Source organism: Panicum virgatum, chromosome 1K, assembly GCF_016808335.1.
Source record: "Panicum virgatum strain AP13 chromosome 1K, P.virgatum_v5, whole genome shotgun sequence".
Lineage (NCBI taxonomy): Eukaryota > Viridiplantae > Streptophyta > Magnoliopsida > Poales > Poaceae > Panicum > Panicum virgatum.
This window is the reverse complement of record NC_053136.1, coordinates 30,631,462-30,651,503: the sequence shown is the minus strand read 5'-3', so window position 1 is coordinate 30,651,503 and position 20,042 is coordinate 30,631,462. Positions and strand designations below refer to the sequence as shown.

The window sequence follows — 20,042 nt, the reverse complement described above, 5'->3', positions numbered from 1 at the left end:
ACACCTTTTACCTCTTAGGAGGTAAGAGGTTGGATAAATCTGGATCCTTGAATTTTGAAAGAGAAACTAATTAATTGAAATAAATTTCCGGCTATTCAGTTCATCATGCATGCAGCCATGCAGGTGTCTGGCGAGTGGCGTGAGCGCCTCCGCTTCCTCCTCCAAAGTTGTTGGATCTACGTGCACATTCGTGTTACAATTTTTTTTTCTAAAAAAGCGCACAACTAGATATATGTGTTTTCGATGTTATCGTTATGCATATCCACTTGTTTCTCAATTCCAATCAATTAGATCCATTGTGGTGATAGATAACAATAGCAGAATAGCTATTTGTTCAGAGTTATGATTGGTTGCATTTTTGAAATGCTCCTATGCATCATGGAGGCGGACACTAGCACGTATAAAACAGGCCTTGGCCAACTGTTGTTACCTGGCTAGTAAACTGCTGTAGGTGTACCCTATTACTAGCATTTTGCAATGAAAGCAACTGAAAGAATTGCCAGATGGTACATTAGAGCCTCCTTGAACAAATTTTTTTTTCCTAATAACAAACAAAAGACCAAACATATAGAAAACAAATTGTTACACTCCCAGATGTCCCATGACGAGATTGGCAAAAAAAAATCAAACGGTGCATGCAATCTGCTCGTGGTTGTGTGACGTACCTGGATAGGATAAAAAAAATATTACACGCATGTCTCCATCTAATTCCCATGGGCAGCCCATCACGTGGTGGGGAAAAAACTAATCATGCATGCATGTTAGATCTAATTCTTTATTTTCTGATTTAAAATATCTAAAATAAATATTTAAATTATTACTTCTTAGGAGGTAATATGATATTAGATCAACGGTCCACAATCACTTCGGTGTACCGTAGTGAAGCCCTTGATGCTGACAGTTGATCAGCACAACGCCCTTTGAATTTTGTGCGAACTGAGAATTGAAGCACAATATCATATCCTACATTGGGAAATATTTTGTTGAATCGGAAAATTGCATTCATTCAATATATTATTGTAGCAGGGTTAAAAAACAAGCCACAACCACAGGCACTATCCCCTTGGAGCATAAAGCTCCTGTAACTGAAGTAGACATGGGTTTCAGAGTTCAGACCACTTGATCCTCACACTAAGAAGAAATAATAGTCTTCCTATTAGTTTTTTTTACCATCAACCAGGCAAGACCCATAGTGGTAACTTGACATGATGAGACAAACAAAGAATATAGGAAGAGATCACTAAGTCGTTATAGTCAGATGCTTTGTTTATGTCCAATTGGAAAAGTTGATCTTATAAATTCATGTGTTTAGCAAAAGATTCGACAAAGTTGACTGATGTTGTATAACTTTTCAGTGCACATTTGATCAACAGAGAAAAAAACATAGAATCACAATACTAGCATGCTCAACCGGTCGAAATTAGGCCTACAATACTCAAGCATGACAATTGATCAACAGAACACACTTCAATTTCAGCATACTGAGAATTGAAGCACAGTGGTAGTATCCTAAACCTAAAGTGGTGAATTATTCAAGAATTGAAGCACATTGAATTGCTTTAGGAATGATTACTAGATAAGAAAAGAGGAATGCTCTGATGCTGTGACAGACCACAGGCACCATCTACTCTGAGCAGCGTTTGTTTCAGAAAAAAACTCCTAACTTTCCTCTTCACAAGCTTGCAAGCGTAGTCGTCCTCGCTGTCGGAAGAGAGATCCCAGTCTTTGAACACCTCGTCGCGTGCTTCGTGGCTCAGCCTAATTGCCTCGGCTCTTTCACCGAAGTAGTCGTAGTCGACGTCCACAAATCCTTTGGAGGCGTACTCGCAGCGGACCCACGCCTGGAATTTTGCGAACTTGGCTTCATCCTCGTAGCAGAGTCGGGCACACTTGTAGAGGAGCACCGTGAAGTCATCCTTCTCCTCCTCCGGCGACGGCACCAGCGACGGGTTGGCACGCTTCAGGGCCCGTATCTCAGGATCGACAGGTTCGTTCGACTGGGCGAGGATCCAGTCGACCTCTTCCTGCGGCAGCCGCCACATCTTCTTCGCTGGAGCCTCCTCTCCTTCTCCGCCGGCGACCAGCGGGCCCTTCTCCGCCTCGGAACAGTCGATCCTTTTGCTGGCACGTTCCTCTCCAGCGAACTCTCGTCGCCGGCCAAAGACTCCGCCTTTCTTTTGCTAGGCGAGACCTTCGGCTGACACTCGACGCCGGCCATCGCTGGTCTTAAAACTCTCGTCGCCTCGCCGAGAGATCTGGCTGGGACTTCGCGGCGCGGGAGGATGATACCTAGGGCCTCACTGCGGCAATTCGGTTTTCGATCTGGGGGAGAGGGATGAAGGATCCTTTTATTTGTCCGGTTCGCGTCCCCGCGTCGGGGTCGGCCTGCCGCCGCCTGCCGGCCGGGTTACGTTCGGGGACAGAACGAGACTCGGAATCGGTGCAACGTCATCAGCGGTAACAGATTGGATCATCCGGTGCGACTCGAGGCGACGAGTGCGCGCGACACGCGGTGCGCGTTCAACTAGGCTAGCAGGACCAGGGTTTTTTTATCCGACCGCCGGGACCTAACCGCCGGCCACCGGTTCCGGTTTACCGGACCGGTTGGACCGGTTACCGGTTAAAATCGGTCAAACTCAAATTTGAATTCAAAACCCGCAGTTATACCGGTTTCGAACATCTAACCGGCTGGTTAGACCGGTTTACCGGTCCGGTTTGACCGGTTACTGGTCGGTTTAGGCTAAATTTAAATTTTTTTCTTTTTTAGTTTAAATTCAAATGCCCGCAAAATATACTAAATAAATGTTTGTATAATATATTTTAGCCTAAATGAACCCTCCAACTCTTTTTTTACTACTTTTACATTGTATTTGTATATTTTTGTATGCATGTTTTTTTGTTTAACTTCAAATGCTCGCAAAGTATACTAAATGAATGAATATTTGAAAAAAATTGACACCATTAGATTCGTCGCAACTTGAAGTATTTTAAAGATTTTTTTGAAATTTTTTCATTTTTTCGAATTCAAATTTAAAATTTGAATTTAGGCCGGTTTCTAACCGCCCGGAACCGGAACCGGTCCGGGCCGGTTAGACCGATAACCGCGGACCGCGGTAACCGGTCCGGTTCCGAGCGGTTTGGTGAACCCTGAGCAGGACACGCGCGCGGCTAGGCGTCGCGCCTGCCAAATACAAGGACAGCGGACAGCCGCCGGCGCGCCAATTCTGGACGCTTCCATCCTCGCTCTCGCTTGTTCGGCCGGGAAGACAATGACCGTCGCCAAGAATCTCTCTGAACCCGTGACGCCGAAGACGTGAATGCTTTTTGGCCATGTTTGGTTATTATGCTGAAATTTTTTTCAAAAAAAAACAAATATATGTATGGAGTACTAAACGAAATTTATTTTGCGAAATCTTTTTACGGATAGTTGTAACTTTTCGAAACGAATCTAATGAGCCAAGTTCCACCATGATTGGCTACAATGATACTACAGTAACCGCCCTAATCATCTTCTAATTATGCGGTCAAAGTCATTATTAGCTACAACACATGCTACAGTACTATAATTGTGGAGGCTATTTTGTAATTAGACTTCATTTAATACCTCTAATTAGTGGTTAAAAGATCAAAAAAAATTCATAAATTTTTTTTCACCCCTAACCAAACAAGCCTTTGTTTGTTTTTTTACTATTATTATTATAATCTTCTGGGATCGGAAAGAGGCGTGCGGTGCGTGCACCCTCTTGCTATTACTGTATTTGGCTGGCTGATCGATTGGTCGGGAGCAAGCGCTCCCCTCGTCCGTTCCTCCTCCCACCGAATCGCCATGGACCTGCCCAACGGGCGACACGGCGCCCCGAACGGCGGTGTCGCCGCCGCCGGCGCGGAGGAGACGGTGGTGTGGATGAAGAAGAAGAAGCAGGTGGAGCTGGTGCGGGAGGCCATCCACGGCCTCCTGGAGGAGAGGAGGCGCGGCCACGGGGAGGACAATGGCTTGGCGTCCAGCCAGCAGCAGCTGCAGGAGGAGGAAGAAGGCCTCCTCTCCTCGTTGCTCACCAAGGTACTGTACATTCTTTGTGTCTGGATTGTTTCTGACTTCAGAGTTCATGCTGAAAGGGTGTGCTTCTTTATCAGCTGGATGCACTGGAAGGTGATCCAGATTCGGGCGTTTCCGAACCACGCTCCCCGCACCCTGACCACCAGCCAGGGGAAGGCGGGAGCAGCAGCGGCGAGGAGAAGGTGGGGCTCGCCGGCGTCGCCAAGGACCTGGGCAAGATCAAGCGGCAGAACACGGTGACCCACCTGCTGCTCGGCGCCGTCATCGTCCTCACCGCCGTGTGGCAGGTCAACGAGGTGTCGTTCCTGCTCTGGGTGCAGCGTAAGCTGAGCAACCCGTTCAAGTCCCTGGGGGACATGATCAAGAGCTCCCTGACGCTCAAGGGGAGGAGGCCCATGATCGAGTCGTCGCCGCTGCCGCCGGTCGGCGTCCCCGACGTCACCAGGGCCGATCTGCCGATGCTCGTCATCGGCAGCAACGAGGACCTGGACAGGTGAACTAGCTAGCTGTGCGGTAATGCTAGGAGAAACAGGGCTTGCAGCCGTTTCTTGTGATTGGAGTTTCATTTGTTTTTTTTGTTCAGTTTGTCTGATCATCAAAGTTGGAATTTTAGCAGTATGGCAAGAATGTCAAAAGATCGTGCATTTTGTGTGTGTGTGTGTGTTTGCTCACTAGTTCCATTAGTCTTTTTAAACAGCGCGCCTGAATTGGTTCTTGAACTGAAAGTCTGAAACTAGGCACTTCTTGCGAGCATAATAGCGCAGACCGCAGGTTCTCTTGTGCTGGCTTGTAAAATTCAGACAGTTTGTTCACCCCCTCCCAAATCTCTACCAGTTCCAAATTGAAGTTGCAGCCTCCAGGATCTTGTTCCATGCATTCTCAGAGCAAATACACCGCGAGAAACTAGTGATGTGACTGTGCTATGAATGATCGTTCCATCATCAATATTCGAATGCCTGTTGGCTGTTGCTCAGAATGTGGACAGTTGTGTGCTTCAGTTTGGCGATCCTTGAACGAAGGGCTATGTTACTCAAAGGAATACGAGCAGGCTTTCTGAGGGCTAATGCGATCCTTTGAGCACTGTCAGTTGATTATCCAGTTGATTAGTGACGTGCTGGGTTGTTTCTACTTCATTGTTTTCATCCTTTATTAGATGAATGAATGTCTCGTCTGTTGCATTGTGAACTGATGCAGAGGTTCCCAGCCATTCAGATTCTGAAGACCTGCACTGGCATTTGTCTCGGTACGTACTGGCAAGCCTCACTTGCAAGAGATCTCTTCATCTCTTTCTGTGCAAACATTTCACAATCTGGTTCAACCTTGGGTTAATACCTTAGTTTATCCGGTTCCAAGTTCAGGATATCTTTTTTAAACGGAATATACTTATGTTCAGCCGTTTGAGTATCAAGCCCCCTTTTGCTTGATCACTGTTGTGTCGATCAGCTGCTGCCGGTGCAGCAGCCATCTCTAAAACTACATGTGAATTCTTCAGCTGAACCAATTGCTTAGGGCCTCTTTGGCAGGGCTCCAGCTCTGACTCCCTCAGCAGGAGCTCTACCAAATGCTTAGGAGGTAGAGCGGCTCCATTCGAAGGCAGTGAGAGCTGCAGAAACAGCTTTGCCTCCGAGAATGTGGAGTACGTGGAGCCATAAAAACCAGCTTAATCTGCTCCAGTTTCGGCTTCACCCTTTTCTGCAAGAGCCACTCTTTTCTACAGGAGTCGGAGCCCTCCCAAACGGACTCTTATTGTACGTTCAGAGTTTGGGCCAACAACTTTTCTCCCGTTTTGCTTGCACCACCGGCTCAACTCTGAACATTCACCTTGGTCGGCGCATCCGGGTATGCATTAGCATTACTCTCGCAACTGAAAAACGCAGCATCGATGCACTGGAACCACCCAAGCACTGTTTTTTTTTCCATCACGGTGCAGATACTGGAACGGTGGAACCTTTTTTCTTTCCATCATCTAAGAAACTACTTAGCAATTTATCTTCCTCGTGTGTGCGACATTCAAGATCATTTCAGAAGTGCAGAGGCAGCTTCTAATCACTGCAGATTCTGAAGGACCGAACAGAACAATTCCATACCCGAGTAGGGTTAATAATCCCGACCGGTCCGGTCAAATCGCCGCCCTCCGGTAGCGGTTTACTGGACCGGTTTGACCGGAAACCGGTGGAATTCAAATCCAAATTCAAAATCGCATGTGTAATCGGTTTGGACCGGTATACCGGCTGGTTTGACCGGTTTGAATTCAAATCCAAATTCAAAATCGCATGTGTAACCGGTTTGAAATGGTATACCGGCCGGTTTGACCGGTTTACCAGCCGGTATGACCGGTTTATCAAGTGGGCCTTAATGGGCCGTCTCATTTTTTTCTTTTCTTTTTTGGTTTAACTTTAAATGCCCGAAAAGTATGTTAAACGAACGATTTTTTGAGAAAATTTGACACAATTAGATTCGTCGCACCTTAAAGTATTTTTAGAAATTTTTTGAGAATTTTTCATTTTTTTGAATTCAAATTTAAATTTTGAATTTGGGCCGGCACCGGCCCAAACCGGAACCGGGCCGGACCAGTTTGACCAGTAACCGGTCAAACCGGCAAGGTTCTCACCGGTTTTGTAAACCCTGTATCCGAGGCTTGGAAACACTGGCTTCCAAGTAGACCTGGGCATGGGCTGCCCGACCCGACGGACCCGACCCAACCCGCCCGAAAATAGCCCGACCCGACCCGACCCGAAGAGTTTGATGGGCGGTCTCGGGTCAAAATTTTTGACCCGGTATGACTGACGGGCCGGGCACGGGCTAAAAATTTTGACCCGAAACCCGAAAAACCCGAAGGAACCCGACATTTTACATAGGCCCGGCCTGACCCGACCCGAACCCGACCCGACCCGACTGGCTGTCGGGTCGGGTGCGGGTTCAATTTTACGGCCCGGCCACCGGGTCGGGTCGGGCACGGGCCGCTAGAAAAAACACCGGGCTTTTTTTGGCCCGACCCGAACCCGACCCAGCCCGGAGGATGCCCAGGTCTACTTCCAAGATTCACTTGCAGGTTGCAAGGATCCAGTGGACTAGTGGTATCTTGAGGCCGAGAACTCTGCTGTTCTGAACATCCAGCTACCAGCTCCCGCTCGAAACAAGAACAGATGCCGTGACCCGCATGCAGCCTCAGCTCCTCACAGCTTAAAATGGGGCTTCTTCTATCTGGTAGCTCTTGAACACACAAGTTCATTCAGACATTCAGTCATTAGCAACAGCACCATCCTAATTCCTATATGTAATGACAGTGTCTATAAGGGTTAACAGCAGCAGGATTACCAGCACTATCATCATCAGTGCAGCATCAGTCTGTTTTATTACATGACAGTACACAGGGACACCAGAAAAGGTCAATGATGACACTGCTGGTGCTGTAGATGGGGAAGGTACTTGTCGATGAGAAAACATGGCGATGTGGGCCCCACGGGTGCAAAAAGGGATTTCTGGCAGGCACGCGTACACGTACGCAACCACACAGGCGTACATCTCAGAGGGACTTTTCCTGTTTGGTGGCCGTGACTTTTACCCTCCGCTGTGAAATGCCCGAAATACCCTCAAGCTTGCCTGGTTTAGCTAACCGCGACAGAGGGTTCCCGTCCAGGCTAGCATCACCGAAAATGGACCGAATAAAGTGCCGTATGCGTACGCTCTCGTATACAAATGTGATGTACGCTTTGTTGCGTATGCTGTGGGCCCCACTGCTGGGATATTTATGATCCCCACTTTCTTTCACATGCCGGTGCTCTTGTGTTAACATCACACCTCCAGCCAATAATTATAAGTCCTTTTAAAAAAAAATCAGAGTTAAGTTAAATACGAGTCTTCCAGCATCTGAATTTGTTTTAGAGTAAATTTCACCGGCGGTCCCTGAATTTGTCCCGAGTTCTCATCCCGGTACTCTCAAAATGCACGTCTAGGTCCCTGAACTTGTCCCGAGTTCTCATCCCGGTCCATAAACTTGCTAATCTGTTTCATATAGGTCAAAATCTTCATAACATGCGCTCCAAACAGTACGATTAAGTGAACTGATAGGTGAGGCCCATATGGCAGTCACACCTCTCCCTTCTCCCTCCTCTCTTGCTCCCAACGTCGCCGCCCATGGCCATGGCCATCTTCAACCTTGAGAATGGGGAAGGGGGCAGGCTCGGGCGAGGGGGTCGCCGGCTCGCCGGCCGGGGCGGCGCTGTGCGGGCCCGCGGGCGCTGGACCGGGACCAGGACCGGAGCGGGGCCTCCCCTGCCAGGGCGCGCCGGCGGCGGTGGCCATGGAGGGCGCCGCCCTCGGGGTGGCACGACATCCACAGGGAGCGGGGTAGCCGAGGGTCGCGTGGGACGACGGCCTTGACGGCAGCGCGGCTGGGTAGGGAGGGCGTGGGGCCGGTGGAGGGGCGGCGGGGATGCGGGGTCCGCCGTCGGCGTGGCCAAGCGGCGGTTGGGGCATGAACGAGGACCGGGGCGGTGCGGAGCTGAGGTCCATCGTGGCAGCGCAGGCGCACGGGTGGCGACGGACGCTAGGGGTGGGGTCCGGCGGCGCCCATACAGAGAGAGGAGGGAGAAGGGAGAGGTGTGACTGCCATATGAGCCCACCTATCAGTTCACTTAAATCGTACTATTTTGAGCGCATGTTATGGAGATTTGGACCTATATGAAACAGATTAGCAAGTTCATGGACCGGGATGAGAACTCGGGACAAATTTAGGGACCTAGACGTGCATTTTGAGAGTACCGGGACCCGGATGAGAATTTAGGACAAGTTCAGGGACTTAGACGTGCATTTTGAGAGTACCAGGACCGTGATGAGAACTCGGGACAAATTCAGGAACCGCCGGTGAAATTTACTCTTGCTTTAATACTGCACTTGTTCGAGGTGGTGAAATGACAGAGAAGTCCCTGTACTGCTCTGAACCATGGTTAAGCTCGGGTCACCCAGGAAGATTAGCTCAAAACTTGCAGAGGAGCAAAATGGATTGTTTTTTTTACTCCTACCCTGCAGCAAGTGACCTACTTTTTCTTCCTACAAGTACCCCTCAGCACCAATTATTTTTCGGCGAGTTTGACTGGGCGCTTGAGAAAAAGAAAAGAAAAGGCTTGTATTTGGAGCCCCCGGACAAATTTGGGAGGAAATACAATTTTGGAGGTGCTCGTGGCTTCGAATCTCCGCCAATTCGCGCCTCTCCTCCAGCAGATTGCCGCAGGTACTTCCGATATCCATCCCTCTCCTCCTCAGCTCCCGATCGAGCTGCGCTTTGCGGCCTGCGGCGGCGTGTAGTGCCAGATCGAGCCTTTTCGTGACCTGCTTCGGGAGCACAGCAGCGCATCTCACTCCCAAACCACACCGCAGCCGCCGCCGATCCTCCATCTCCCAAGGATAGCACACATCACCAGGCGCGCTTCTTGCCGCCGAGCTGCCGGCGGGCCGCGGGCGGCGCGCTTCCTGCGGCGGAGCAGCGGGCTGTGGCCTGCTGCTGCCGGGCGGCCCGGGAGTTCTTCCTCTGCCCCGGCTGCCGGCGCCCCGGGAGGCGGCAAGCTGGTAGGCCTCCCTCTTCCTCCGTTGCCCCACTCTCTCAGTTCTAGATTTGGCCGGCGGGACCCCAAATCGCGCTCGTACTGCAGGCGGCGTCGATGGGGGAGATCCGGGTGCGGGGTCGTGCAGCCACGCGCGAGGGGAGGCGCCTATGGGACGAGGGCTCCCGCTCCCTCTCCTGGGTCGGATGAGGGTGCCGTTGGAGCACGTTTTCTTCGTTTCGGCCCTCAAGCGTAGGAAAGGGATTCGGATGAGGGTTTAGTTGGAGTTGCTCTTAGGTTTGAGATCCTGTGGTTTTGTGAAGGAAAGCACGAATCTTTTGTGAGGAAAGGTTAGGATTCTAGCTGTCCTGCGCCGTGAGTCACATTTTAGTGCAAATTTTAGCGGCTGGTGCTTCATTTCTTGCGCCTGTTCTAGGACATTCCTGATGCTGTCACTTTTCGTGCAGATCTTGCTGCGGTAATTCGCACAGCTACTGGATTGATGCAGGTGTATTGAGTTCTTGCACGGTGGTTGGTCTTGGGCTCTTCTGTTCCCGCTCAAGAGTCAAGACCAACCGACTGCTGGCCTGAAGTCGAAGATGAGTGCAGACCCAAGTACCCAAGATGCGATGGAGGAGGAAGCCCTCAAAGCAAAGCATGCGGCAGAGCGCAAGTTCCATGCACGGAACATCAAGGGTGCCAAGAGGTCAGCGATCAAGGCACATAACTTGTGCCCAACACTTGAGGGCATATCCCAGATGATCTCGACGCTTGACGTTCACCTTGCGTCTGAGTCGAAGATTGATGGGGAGAGTGATTGGTACAGGATACTGTCTCTCACTGCCTGGGCTGATGAGGAGGAGGTAAAGAAACAGTACAGAAAGCTGGCTCTCCAGTTGCACCCAGACAAGAACAAGTCAGTTGGTGCAGAGGCTGCGTTCAAACTTATCTCGGAAGCTTGGAGTGTGTTGTCCGACAAGAGCAGGAAGATGTTGTATGATCAGAAGAGGAGAGATCATTCAGCAATGAATGGGACCAATGGATTGTATGCTTGTGATACGAAGACCAATAAGAGAGCACGGAAAAATGCTGCAGCTGCTGCTTCAGCAGCAGTTGAGGCTACCACTCGTCCTGCAGGGGCTGACACATTCTGGACATCATGCAACCGCTGTAGGATGCAGTATGAGTACTTGAGAATTTATTTGAACCACAACCTTCTGTGCCCAAACTGTAACCATGCATTCATGGCTGTTGAAACTGGATTTCCCTGCAATGGAACCAGTACGGCATTCGCCTGGACGACCAAGACGCAGCAGCAAAAGAACCACACTACCGTTGATCATTCATATCAATCAGCAAGCAGAACCTCTAGCATTCCAGGCGCAGGACATGGAGCATACCAACAAGAGAATACTTATGAGTCGTACAATAGCCAAAGTTTCCAGTTCAACCAGTACCCCAAGACAACAGGTGCTGCTGCTGCTGCAAATGGTTACAGGACACAGACCTTAGAGAAATCGAAAAGAAAACATGAGGAGAACTACATATTCAATTACTTTTCAAGTGGCAATGAGTATCCATCAGGGCGCGGAAGGCATTCAAAGAGGAGGCGGAATATTAATAATGGCTATGCCTATGCTTCTGTGGACTATGATGGGGAGACTGTGGCTGCAACTGCAGGTATGACTGTGATTGCTGATGCAGGAAGGGTTAATGGCACGTCGGGGGAAAAGTTTAGATCTGCAGTAAGTGGAAGAAAAGCTAATGTCTTGAGAGAGATACTCCAACTTGACACCCGAGCTCTTCTTCTCGAGAAAGCCAAGGCAGCAGTTCATGAAAAATTACAAGGCCTGAATGTTTTGTCTAGTCAGTTTGCAGAGAAAAGGAAAGCAGATAGAAGAGAGAAGCATGTCGACAACGATATAAAGGTTAACGGCATCTACCCTAACAATCCAATCAACAAATGCAAGAAATACAGCTCAAAAGATGCGGATGTTGGAATTCCTGCAACTGATGAACTGAATCCAGAACAGAAGCGTGTACCTGTGTCTATAGATGTCCCTGACCCAGATTTCCATGATTTCGACAAAGATCGCACAGAAAGAGCTTTTGGCAATGATCAGGTGTGGGCTACATACGATAGTGAAGATGGCATGCCTCGCCTCTATGCAATGGTACAGAAAGTTATATCAATGAAACCTTTCAGGATCCGAATGAGCTTCCTCAATTCTAAGTCCAATAGTGAACTGGCACCAATAAACTGGATCGCCTCAGGTTTCACAAAGACATGTGGTGATTTTAGGGTTGGAAGATACCACATTACTGAAACAGTCAACATCTTTTCCCACAGAGTTAGCTGGAGTAAAGGTCCTCGGGGAATTATCAGGATTATTCCAAAGAAAGGTGATACATGGGCCGTGTACCAGAACTGGTCTTCTGATTGGAATGAGCTTACTCCAGATGATGTGATATACAAATATGAGATAGTAGAAGTGATTGACGATTTCACTGAAGAGCAAGGTGTGAATGTCATTCCGTTGCTGAAGGTAGCCGGTTTCAAAGCGGTCTTCCACAGGCACACAGGCCCGGATGTGGTCAGAAGAATACCAAAGGAAGAGCTTTTCCGTTTCTCACATCGTGTTCCATCTCGCCTGCTCACTGGGGAAGAAAAAAATAATGCTCCAAAAGGTTGCCATGAATTGGACCCTGCTGCTACTCCAGTCGACCTTCTTAAGGTTATTGCGGATGTTAAGGAGGATACTGCACAGGGAAGTTCAGATTAGAACTCAACTTCTTGGAGCCTGCAAGGCTGCAACTACTAGCATTGCATGCACTTCACTGAACATGACCAGTCAGCGTCATTTAACTCACTTGTCATAATGTCATCGAACTTCTGGCTGACGACGAGGACTATACTCAAGGTCAAATATTTAATGTTGAAGGCCTTTGACTGTTCCCACCTAATTAGACATTTCTAACATTTAATTGTGTTGTAATATTGTCGCATAGAGTAAACAATTATCGGGATGCCACTTATTGTGATGAGGCCTGTTCTCAAATGATGGCAGGCCTCATGACTTTGTGAGAGGTAGGTGTCAATCAGGATACTCCTGTAATGATATGCTGCTAGTTTAAGTAAGAGCGTAGTTTGAGACTGCTGCCAGACTTTATTCTGTACCAGCACTCATTTACTTATTATGTTGTATTTTCCTTAATCCATAGTATTGTCCTTATGATTGGCGTATTCAGTTATTTTGATTACTTGTCTGTGGTAATAATTACTTGCTCCCTTTTACACAAGTACAATATTTACGTGCTGACAAAAACATGCAAATGGTTGTGGATGTTCAGAGGTTAATCGAACGTTCAATATCACCTTGCCTATTTAACGTTAAGTTGGATTGGAGAAATAAAGGCAAAACAAATTTTACTCATTTCCAATTGTTGCCATCGCTGTGCTGCTTTTTAGCTATTATGTACTTCCACTTTGCAAATCTTGTTATCGAAAATGTATGTTTGGAAGTCTTATAATTTTATCCGCCAGTAGCTTACACATTACAAAATGTTTGCAGTGCCCCAAAGTGTAGATATTTAGTTATTGACAGTGTGGAGGCCAGACTGTATATCATTATGGAATAAGTGGTTTCCAGAGATGCTCCGATATGGTCGAAGAACATGTGAATTAAGCATTGTACACGGGTGTCGCAAATGGTTTGTTCTTTGTACCCTTGTCAAAATTTAGTTTTACAACCCTTGTATGCAGGTGCAACATACATTGCTATATTGTTGGCATTTAGGAGCTAGATCGTTACAATCTAGTATTATCAAACTGGATATTATCTTGCAATTGCAAGCTGTAACAAACATGCCAGGTCAAAACACTAACATCATAATATTGTAAGCTGAAACACCATCGTATGTACATCACGGTCTGTTATAATCCTTCTAATGCTACAATTGCTCCCACGTCCATCAGGGTTACATTTATGCCTTCTAACGCTAGTTGTTCATACAATCATATTATTTGACGACCCTGTTAACAGTCGCAGCCAAAATCAGTTACTATATTAAACAAGCCACCTGCAGTGCAACTAAAAGGAGTACGCTACATGCTGCACTCAATGTACTGAAGTAGGATCAGCAGAAATGTGCAACAAGGACTGACACCTCACGTCCCTCATCGAGAACCAACAATGATAATGATGTCTAGTAATTTCTCAGTTAACCAAAGATCACTGATCTCGTTTTGATTCACAAAAATATTTGAGATAGCAGACATTTTAGTTGATGACACCAGAGTCTTATCTGTATCTCTACAGGTCGAATTACCACCACATATCTTGAGTGCACAATATGTGGACAGAGTTCCATGATGCTAACGTTAAGCATAGCTGTCGGTACAACTCCAATCAATTCATTTCAGTTAAGATTTTATTTTTGCAATTTTCGCTCACCAGATAGAAGATGAGAATGGAAAAGAAAGTAATACATAAAATTCACTCATAATCGATCAAGTTGCAAGACCGGCACTGAAGATCTTAACAGTTTCACCTCTCACGAACCGTCTGTAAGGGTGCGCTTGGATGTACTGATGTACAATACTGTATTCAGAAGACCAGTATCAGAGTTTGCACAACATATATCTCAAAATATCAATATGGCACAATGCATACCATTGTTTCCTCTTATGAATGCGTCACCATATTTGTTCTTTAGCTGACCATTAACATACTCTTCAGTTTGCTCCATCGCGATGTTCATGTATCCATCAAGACAAGCCAGAATACCTAATTTGGATAAGAAAACCTCCATTAGCGTCATCAAACAAGCAATTAGTTTTAACCAAATTCGTTTTTATTTTAATTTATCCATGCAATTAAAAGTAGAAACAGTGACAAATTTATTCTTCAGCATATATGTGGCCCTCATCCATAAACGCGAGCATTACATATCGGCCACCATGAATATCCAAGTAGGAGAAACTAGAAATGAATCTTCCAGCAAAGTCAGCACTATGTGACATATACTAGGAACATCACACCAGTCACATCACAACTTCTGCAGACATATCACATATGTTCTGTTTTATTTTAAAAGTTATCCTAGACAACGAAATTAACATAGGGTGGATACTCACCCCAGGTACACAGACATGTAGTAACAGGAGTCAACAGCAGAGTCAGAGCATCCTTCTTTTCATTTGAAGGTGGAAACAAGAAGAAATATGTATTCTCATACTAAAATGCCGCTTATATTCGAAGAAAATTGTTAAACAAAATATACATTGTAGGGACTACACACAACAATTATGAAGAGTATGAGACTGTACAATGCATCAAAACTATCACTCAAAAATATAATCATATGGCAATCATGCATTGAGATCCACTGACAGCAGCGAACCTTTGTATGGTCATATGCTCACATTCTGATATGGATAAAATAACAAACAAAACAAATCCTTGTTATCCCATTTTGGGGATGTTCATTTTGGTGTTGAGATGCACTGACAGCAGTGAATCTTTGTATGGTAATAGGTTCACATTCTGATACGGATATCATATAACAAACAAACAAATCCTTGTAATTCCATTTTGGGGATTTTCATTTTGTATGGTTATATGTCACAATCCAATATGGACAATTTAACAAACAAAACAAATAGTTTTGATTCCATTTTGGGGATATTCATTCATTTTCCTCGGTGAAAGACTCTGTTACGCGGATACTCCTAGGGGGTGGCGTATTCGTATCCGATATGTTTCGGATATGGATACACCCCGGATACGCCTCGGATACATTTCCAGCCGTATCCTGAAAATGCAGATACGTTTTGTGTTGGATACGTGTATCCGACACGTTTGGGCCAGATTGGATACGGCCCAAAGCACTTGTCAGCCCAATTAGCCCACCCAGACTAGGTTTTAGACTACAGCTACCCCTCCGTGACCGAATAGCAGCCGCCGCAGTCCTCGACTCCTTGTGCTCCCGTTCCTCCCTCACGCCCGACCTCTTGTCGCCCTCTAGATCTGGTGGCCGCCGGCCGCCGGCGAGCTCCTTCCCTGGCAAAAATCGGTCGCCGGCGAGGCCCTCCCTTCAAAACAAGTAAGTTCTTCCTTGAACTGCCACCCCTCTCAATGTTTTGCTGTGAATTGAAGCCCCCCCCCCCTCTTCTTTCTTTTGCTGTGAACAGCCTAAAGATGTGTCATTGCCAGTACCAACACAACTGCTGGTTTCAGCATGATATTTATATATAATTATTAATTATCCTAGCCGTATCCCCGTATTGGTGTTTTTTGGGAAGTGTGTATCCGCGTATCCGATACCCGTACCGGTATCCGTGTAACATAGGTGAAAGATACATAATTGAACAAAAGGTTAGACAATCCCATATCTACCCTTTTCGGGTAAAGGAAGTCTTCAACTTCACTCTAAAGTAGGTGGCAGAGGAGCCCAAAGAGCACCTTCTATGAAAAATGAAAAGAAAGGCCAAACAAGAGTTTAGATCAATATGTTTGCAACCAGGGTTTTGCATCGCAAATACAATTTTAATTTTAACCATATGTGACTGCCGAAAATCACAACTTTCACAGGAACAATGCACCTCTCCACAGCTCCATTGTGCCCTGAATCATACTCCTTAATAGAGCACCACACAATTTTCTCCAGAGCCCTCACGAATCGTATACTGGTATACTTACAAGTTAATTTTACTAGGATTGAATTTTTTATACAGTAGATCACAAACACCATCCATGGCTTTGAACTGGCAAATTAATCCATCATGCTAACAAAACAGTACAGCGCATGCTTATATGCTTAACCAAATAGCTGGCCTAAAATTCTGCAGGGGACTGTTCAAAAACCAAATCTACAGAGGAACGTCTTTGGGTTTAACGTATCTGATTAGACGCGTCAAGATTACTTAAGCCGGACCAAAAATCTCAGGGGATCACAAGTATCATATTTTATTCCGGTTGTCTCGCTCCATCAAGCACAAGTTATCTTCTTCTTTTTCTTTTTCTTTTTCTTGAAACAGAGCACAAGTTATCTTAAGGAACAACGAACAAAAATCGCCCCGTTGTTTTAGACAACCTAACTAATATTGCAAAGCTCAGATTTATCGCCAGCTGAACACAAGAAAGGGCCTAAATTTCCCCGGAAAATTAAGAACGTATGGAGTTAAACAAGCATGGCTGTGCCTCCCGCTGTAGGGTTGGCAACATTGCTTTGTACTAGATACGACTGAAGGGGAGAGGGAACAGAGCGGAGGGCCGGAGGTGAGTGAGCTGACCTCGGTAGTCGACGCCGGAGTTGAGCTTGATGACGACGGGCCGGCCCCTGATTGACTTGAGGAAGTCCGACGGCGTCTTCACCGCCCCGCCGCCGCCACCCGAGCCGGACTTGTCGCCGCCGCCGCTGCTCATCTTGCGCGCTCTGTCCCCCTCTCAGCGTTCGCGGATCGCGGGCGGCGGATGCGAGCGAGAACCCGTTTGGTCTCCGGATCCCCTCCCTTCCTGGCTTCCTGCCGACCTTGCTGGGTCCACCCGTCTAGTCCGGGACCCACATGCCAGTGCGAGCAGTACGCGCCAACCACCCGCCCACACGCAGTCCAGTCCAAATCGCTTTTTGCTCACGGGCGGTGTGTGCACCCCCGCGCGGTGTGAAGCCCCTCGCTAACGGACGCCGACACGTCGGTCCCACGTAGGCATGCCCCACCGATCAGCGTGTGGGTAGCTTATACACGGCTACGAGCGTCGCCGTCGCTTTCCCCGACTCTCCCCATCCCATCTGAGCCACACATCACCCACGCGCACAACGCACAAAGCAGGCACGCCCCCCGCTCTCCCCTCCGTGCCACCCGCCCCCAAACCCTCGCCGCCGCCTCCGAGACAGCCGCCGCCACCATGGCCACGACCGCCGCCGCGCTCACCGGCGCCGCCACCACCGCCGCCGTGCCGAGGCCGAGGCCGAGGCGCAGCGCGCACCTCCCGTCCGCCCGGCGCGCCGCCGCGCCCATCCGGTGCTCGGCGGTGGCGCCGGCCTCGGCCGCCCCCGCCACCCCGCTCCGGCCGTGGGGGCCCATCGAGCCGCGCAAGGGCGCCGACATCCTCGTCGAGGCCCTCGAGCGCTGCGGCGTCCGCGACGTCTTCGCCTACCCCGGCGGCGCGTCCATGGAGATCCACCAGGCGCTCACGCGCTCCCCCGTCATCGCCAACCACCTCTTCCGCCACGAGCAGGGGGAGGCCTTCGCCGCCTCCGGGTTCGCGCGCTCGTCCGGCCGCGTCGGCGTCTGCGTCGCCACCTCGGGCCCCGGCGCCACCAACCTCGTCTCCGCGCTCGCCGACGCGCTGCTCGACTCCGTCCCCATGGTCGCCATCACGGGCCAGGTGCCCCGCCGCATGATCGGCACCGACGCCTTCCAGGAGACGCCCATCGTCGAGGTCACCCGCTCCATCACCAAGCACAACTACCTGGTCCTCGACATCGACGACATCCCGCGCGTCGTGCAGGAGGCCTTCTTCCTCGCCTCCTCTGGGCGCCCGGGCCCGGTGCTCGTCGACATCCCCAAGGACATCCAGCAGCAGATGGCCGTGCCGGTCTGGGATACGCCCATGAGTCTGCCGGGGTACATTGCGCGCCTGCCCAAGCCTCCTGCGACCGAGCTGCTTGAGCAGGTGCTGCGTCTTGTTGGTGAGTCACGGCGCCCTGTGCTTTATGTTGGTGGTGGCTGTGCTGCATCTGGCGAGGAGCTGCGCCGGTTTGTGGAGATGACCGGAATTCCAGTGACAACTACTCTGATGGGCCTCGGCAACTTCCCCAGTGACGACCCGCTGTCTCTGCGAATGCTTGGTATGCATGGTACCGTGTATGCAAATTATGCAGTGGATAAGGCCGACCTGTTGCTTGCATTTGGTGTGCGGTTCGATGATCGTGTGACAGGGAAAATTGAGGCTTTTGCAAGCAGGGCTAAGATTGTGCACATTGACATTGATCCGGCTGAGATTGGTAAGAACAAGCAGCCACATGTGTCCATCTGTGCGGATGTCAAGCTTGCTTTACAGGGCATGAATGCTCTTCTGGAAGGAATCACATCAAAGAAGAGTTTTGACTTCGACTCATGGCACGATGAGTTGGATCAGCAGAAGAGGGAATTCCCCCTGGGGTACAAAACTTTTGATGAGGAGATCCAGCCACAGTATGCTATCCAGGTTCTGGATGAGCTAACAAAAGGGGAGGCCATCATTGCCACTGGTGTTGGGCAGCACCAGATGTGGGCGGCACAGTACTACACTTACAAGCGGCCAAGGCAGTGGTTGTCTTCAGCTGGTCTTGGGGCTATGGGATTTGGTTTGCCGGCTGCTGCTGGTGCTGCTGTTGCCAACCCAGGTGTCACAGTTGTTGACATCGATGGGGATGGCAGCTTCCTCATGAACATTCAGGAGTTGGCTATGATCCGCATTGAGAACCTCCCAGTGAAGGTGTTCGTGCTAAACAACCAGCACCTGGGGATGGTGGTGCAGTGGGAGGACAGGTTCTACAAGGCCAACAGAGCACACACATACTTGGGGAACCCAGAGAATGAGAGTGAGATATATCCAGATTTCGTGACGATTGCCAAAGGGTTCAACATTCCAGCAGTCCGTGTGACCAAGAAGAGCGAAGTCCGTGCAGCAATCAAGAAGATGCTTGAGACTCCAGGGCCGTACCTGTTGGATATCATCGTCCCGCACCAGGAGCATGTGTTGCCTATGATCCCGAGCGGTGGTGCTTTCAAGGACATGATCCTGGATGGCGATGGCAGGACCGTGTACTGATCCGAATTTCAGGTAGCGCCGCCCTTGCCTTCCTTTGACATGCATATGAGCTAGTACAAGAGTGATGTGTCCTACCTATGTGATGTTCTCCTCTGTTCTGTTGATTCCTAGGGCGTCGACTCTGGACAACATCGTTTTCTGATGTGCTTGTCTGATGTACTCTGGTATGGTACTCTTAAGTAGCTTCCAACCTTCTAGTTGTGTAGTCTGTCGTTTATGTTCATGCAGGCATATGTGCCATAAGAGATCATGTAAGTGCCTTTTGCTGCATACCAATAAGGTAATAAGCGCTGCTATGCAGTGGGTTCTGAATTCTGTTCTGTTGCCAACTAGTCCTTGCTTTTGTTCTTGGTTTCTTTCCCTTATTTCTTATATATCTCTAAAACACGAAAGCCCGTCCCGCATCGGTCCATTCCCTAGCCGGAGAGCGCGCCACGTCGCCAAAAAAAATCGACCGTCCGATCGGGCCATCCAACGGCCACGGGAACGGGCAGCTCCCGACAGCGGACGAGGAGCCGCCGCGTCGACCTGCCCGCCGGGCAGCCGCGCCGATCCACCGCGCCGCAGCGCCTCCCGCCGGGCCACCGCGCCTCCCGCCGGGCCGCCACGCCGTGCCGTGCCGAG

General features: G+C 49.0%; 6 protein-coding genes across 8 annotated transcripts; 3 read left to right on the top strand and 3 right to left on the bottom strand.

Annotated features, from left to right (window-relative positions):
- Positions 1-1,435: 1,435 nt before the first annotated feature.
- On the bottom strand, positions 1,436-2,412 carry LOC120654572. The gene has a single exon (XM_039932145.1). It carries the CDS (start codon positions 2,040-2,042, stop codon positions 1,560-1,562), a length of 483 nt encoding a protein of 160 aa, XP_039788079.1. The 5' UTR covers positions 2,043-2,412; the 3' UTR covers positions 1,436-1,559.
- Positions 2,413-3,743: 1,331 nt separating this feature from the next.
- Positions 3,744-4,813, top strand: LOC120702483. Its single transcript, XM_039986303.1, has 2 exons — positions 3,744-4,060; positions 4,135-4,813. The coding sequence occupies exons 1-2, from the start codon at positions 3,827-3,829 to the stop codon at positions 4,552-4,554; spliced, it is 654 nt and encodes a 217-aa protein (XP_039842237.1). The 5' UTR covers positions 3,744-3,826; the 3' UTR covers positions 4,555-4,813.
- Positions 4,814-8,146: 3,333 nt separating this feature from the next.
- Positions 8,147-8,572, bottom strand: LOC120654473 (proline-rich protein 2-like). The gene has a single exon (XM_039932012.1). The coding sequence runs from the start codon at positions 8,570-8,572 to the stop codon at positions 8,147-8,149; it is 426 nt and encodes a 141-aa protein (XP_039787946.1).
- Positions 8,573-9,078: 506 nt separating this feature from the next.
- On the top strand, positions 9,079-12,848 carry LOC120702446. 3 transcript variants are annotated; one of them, XM_039986252.1, is made up of 3 exons: positions 9,083-9,290; positions 9,437-9,625; positions 10,068-12,848. In XM_039986252.1, the coding sequence occupies exon 3, from the start codon at positions 10,200-10,202 to the stop codon at positions 12,381-12,383; it is 2,184 nt and encodes a 727-aa protein (XP_039842186.1). In that variant the 5' UTR covers positions 9,083-9,290; positions 9,437-9,625; positions 10,068-10,199; the 3' UTR covers positions 12,384-12,848. The 3 variants fall into 3 exon arrangements, with proteins under 3 accessions (XP_039842201.1, XP_039842186.1, XP_039842195.1); XM_039986267.1 differs by lacking the exon at positions 9,437-9,625 and having other exon boundaries at positions 9,079-9,290; XM_039986261.1 differs by lacking the exons at positions 9,083-9,290; positions 9,437-9,625 and adding an exon at positions 9,755-9,950.
- A 973-nt stretch (positions 12,849-13,821) lies between these two features.
- Positions 13,822-17,154, bottom strand: LOC120702475 (U6 snRNA-associated Sm-like protein LSm6). The gene is made up of 3 exons (XM_039986292.1): positions 16,895-17,154; positions 14,274-14,387; positions 13,822-14,201 (listed from the first exon to the last, which is right to left on the bottom strand). The coding sequence occupies exons 1-3, from the start codon at positions 17,025-17,027 to the stop codon at positions 14,155-14,157; spliced, it is 294 nt and encodes a 97-aa protein (XP_039842226.1). The 5' UTR covers positions 17,028-17,154; the 3' UTR covers positions 13,822-14,154.
- Positions 17,155-17,389: 235 nt separating this feature from the next.
- On the top strand, positions 17,390-19,733 carry LOC120702465 (acetolactate synthase 1, chloroplastic-like). The gene is made up of 2 exons (XM_039986279.1): positions 17,390-19,430; positions 19,530-19,733. The coding sequence occupies exon 1, from the start codon at positions 17,508-17,510 to the stop codon at positions 19,416-19,418; it is 1,911 nt and encodes a 636-aa protein (XP_039842213.1). The 5' UTR covers positions 17,390-17,507; the 3' UTR covers positions 19,419-19,430; positions 19,530-19,733.
- The last annotated feature ends 309 nt before the right edge of the window (positions 19,734-20,042 follow it).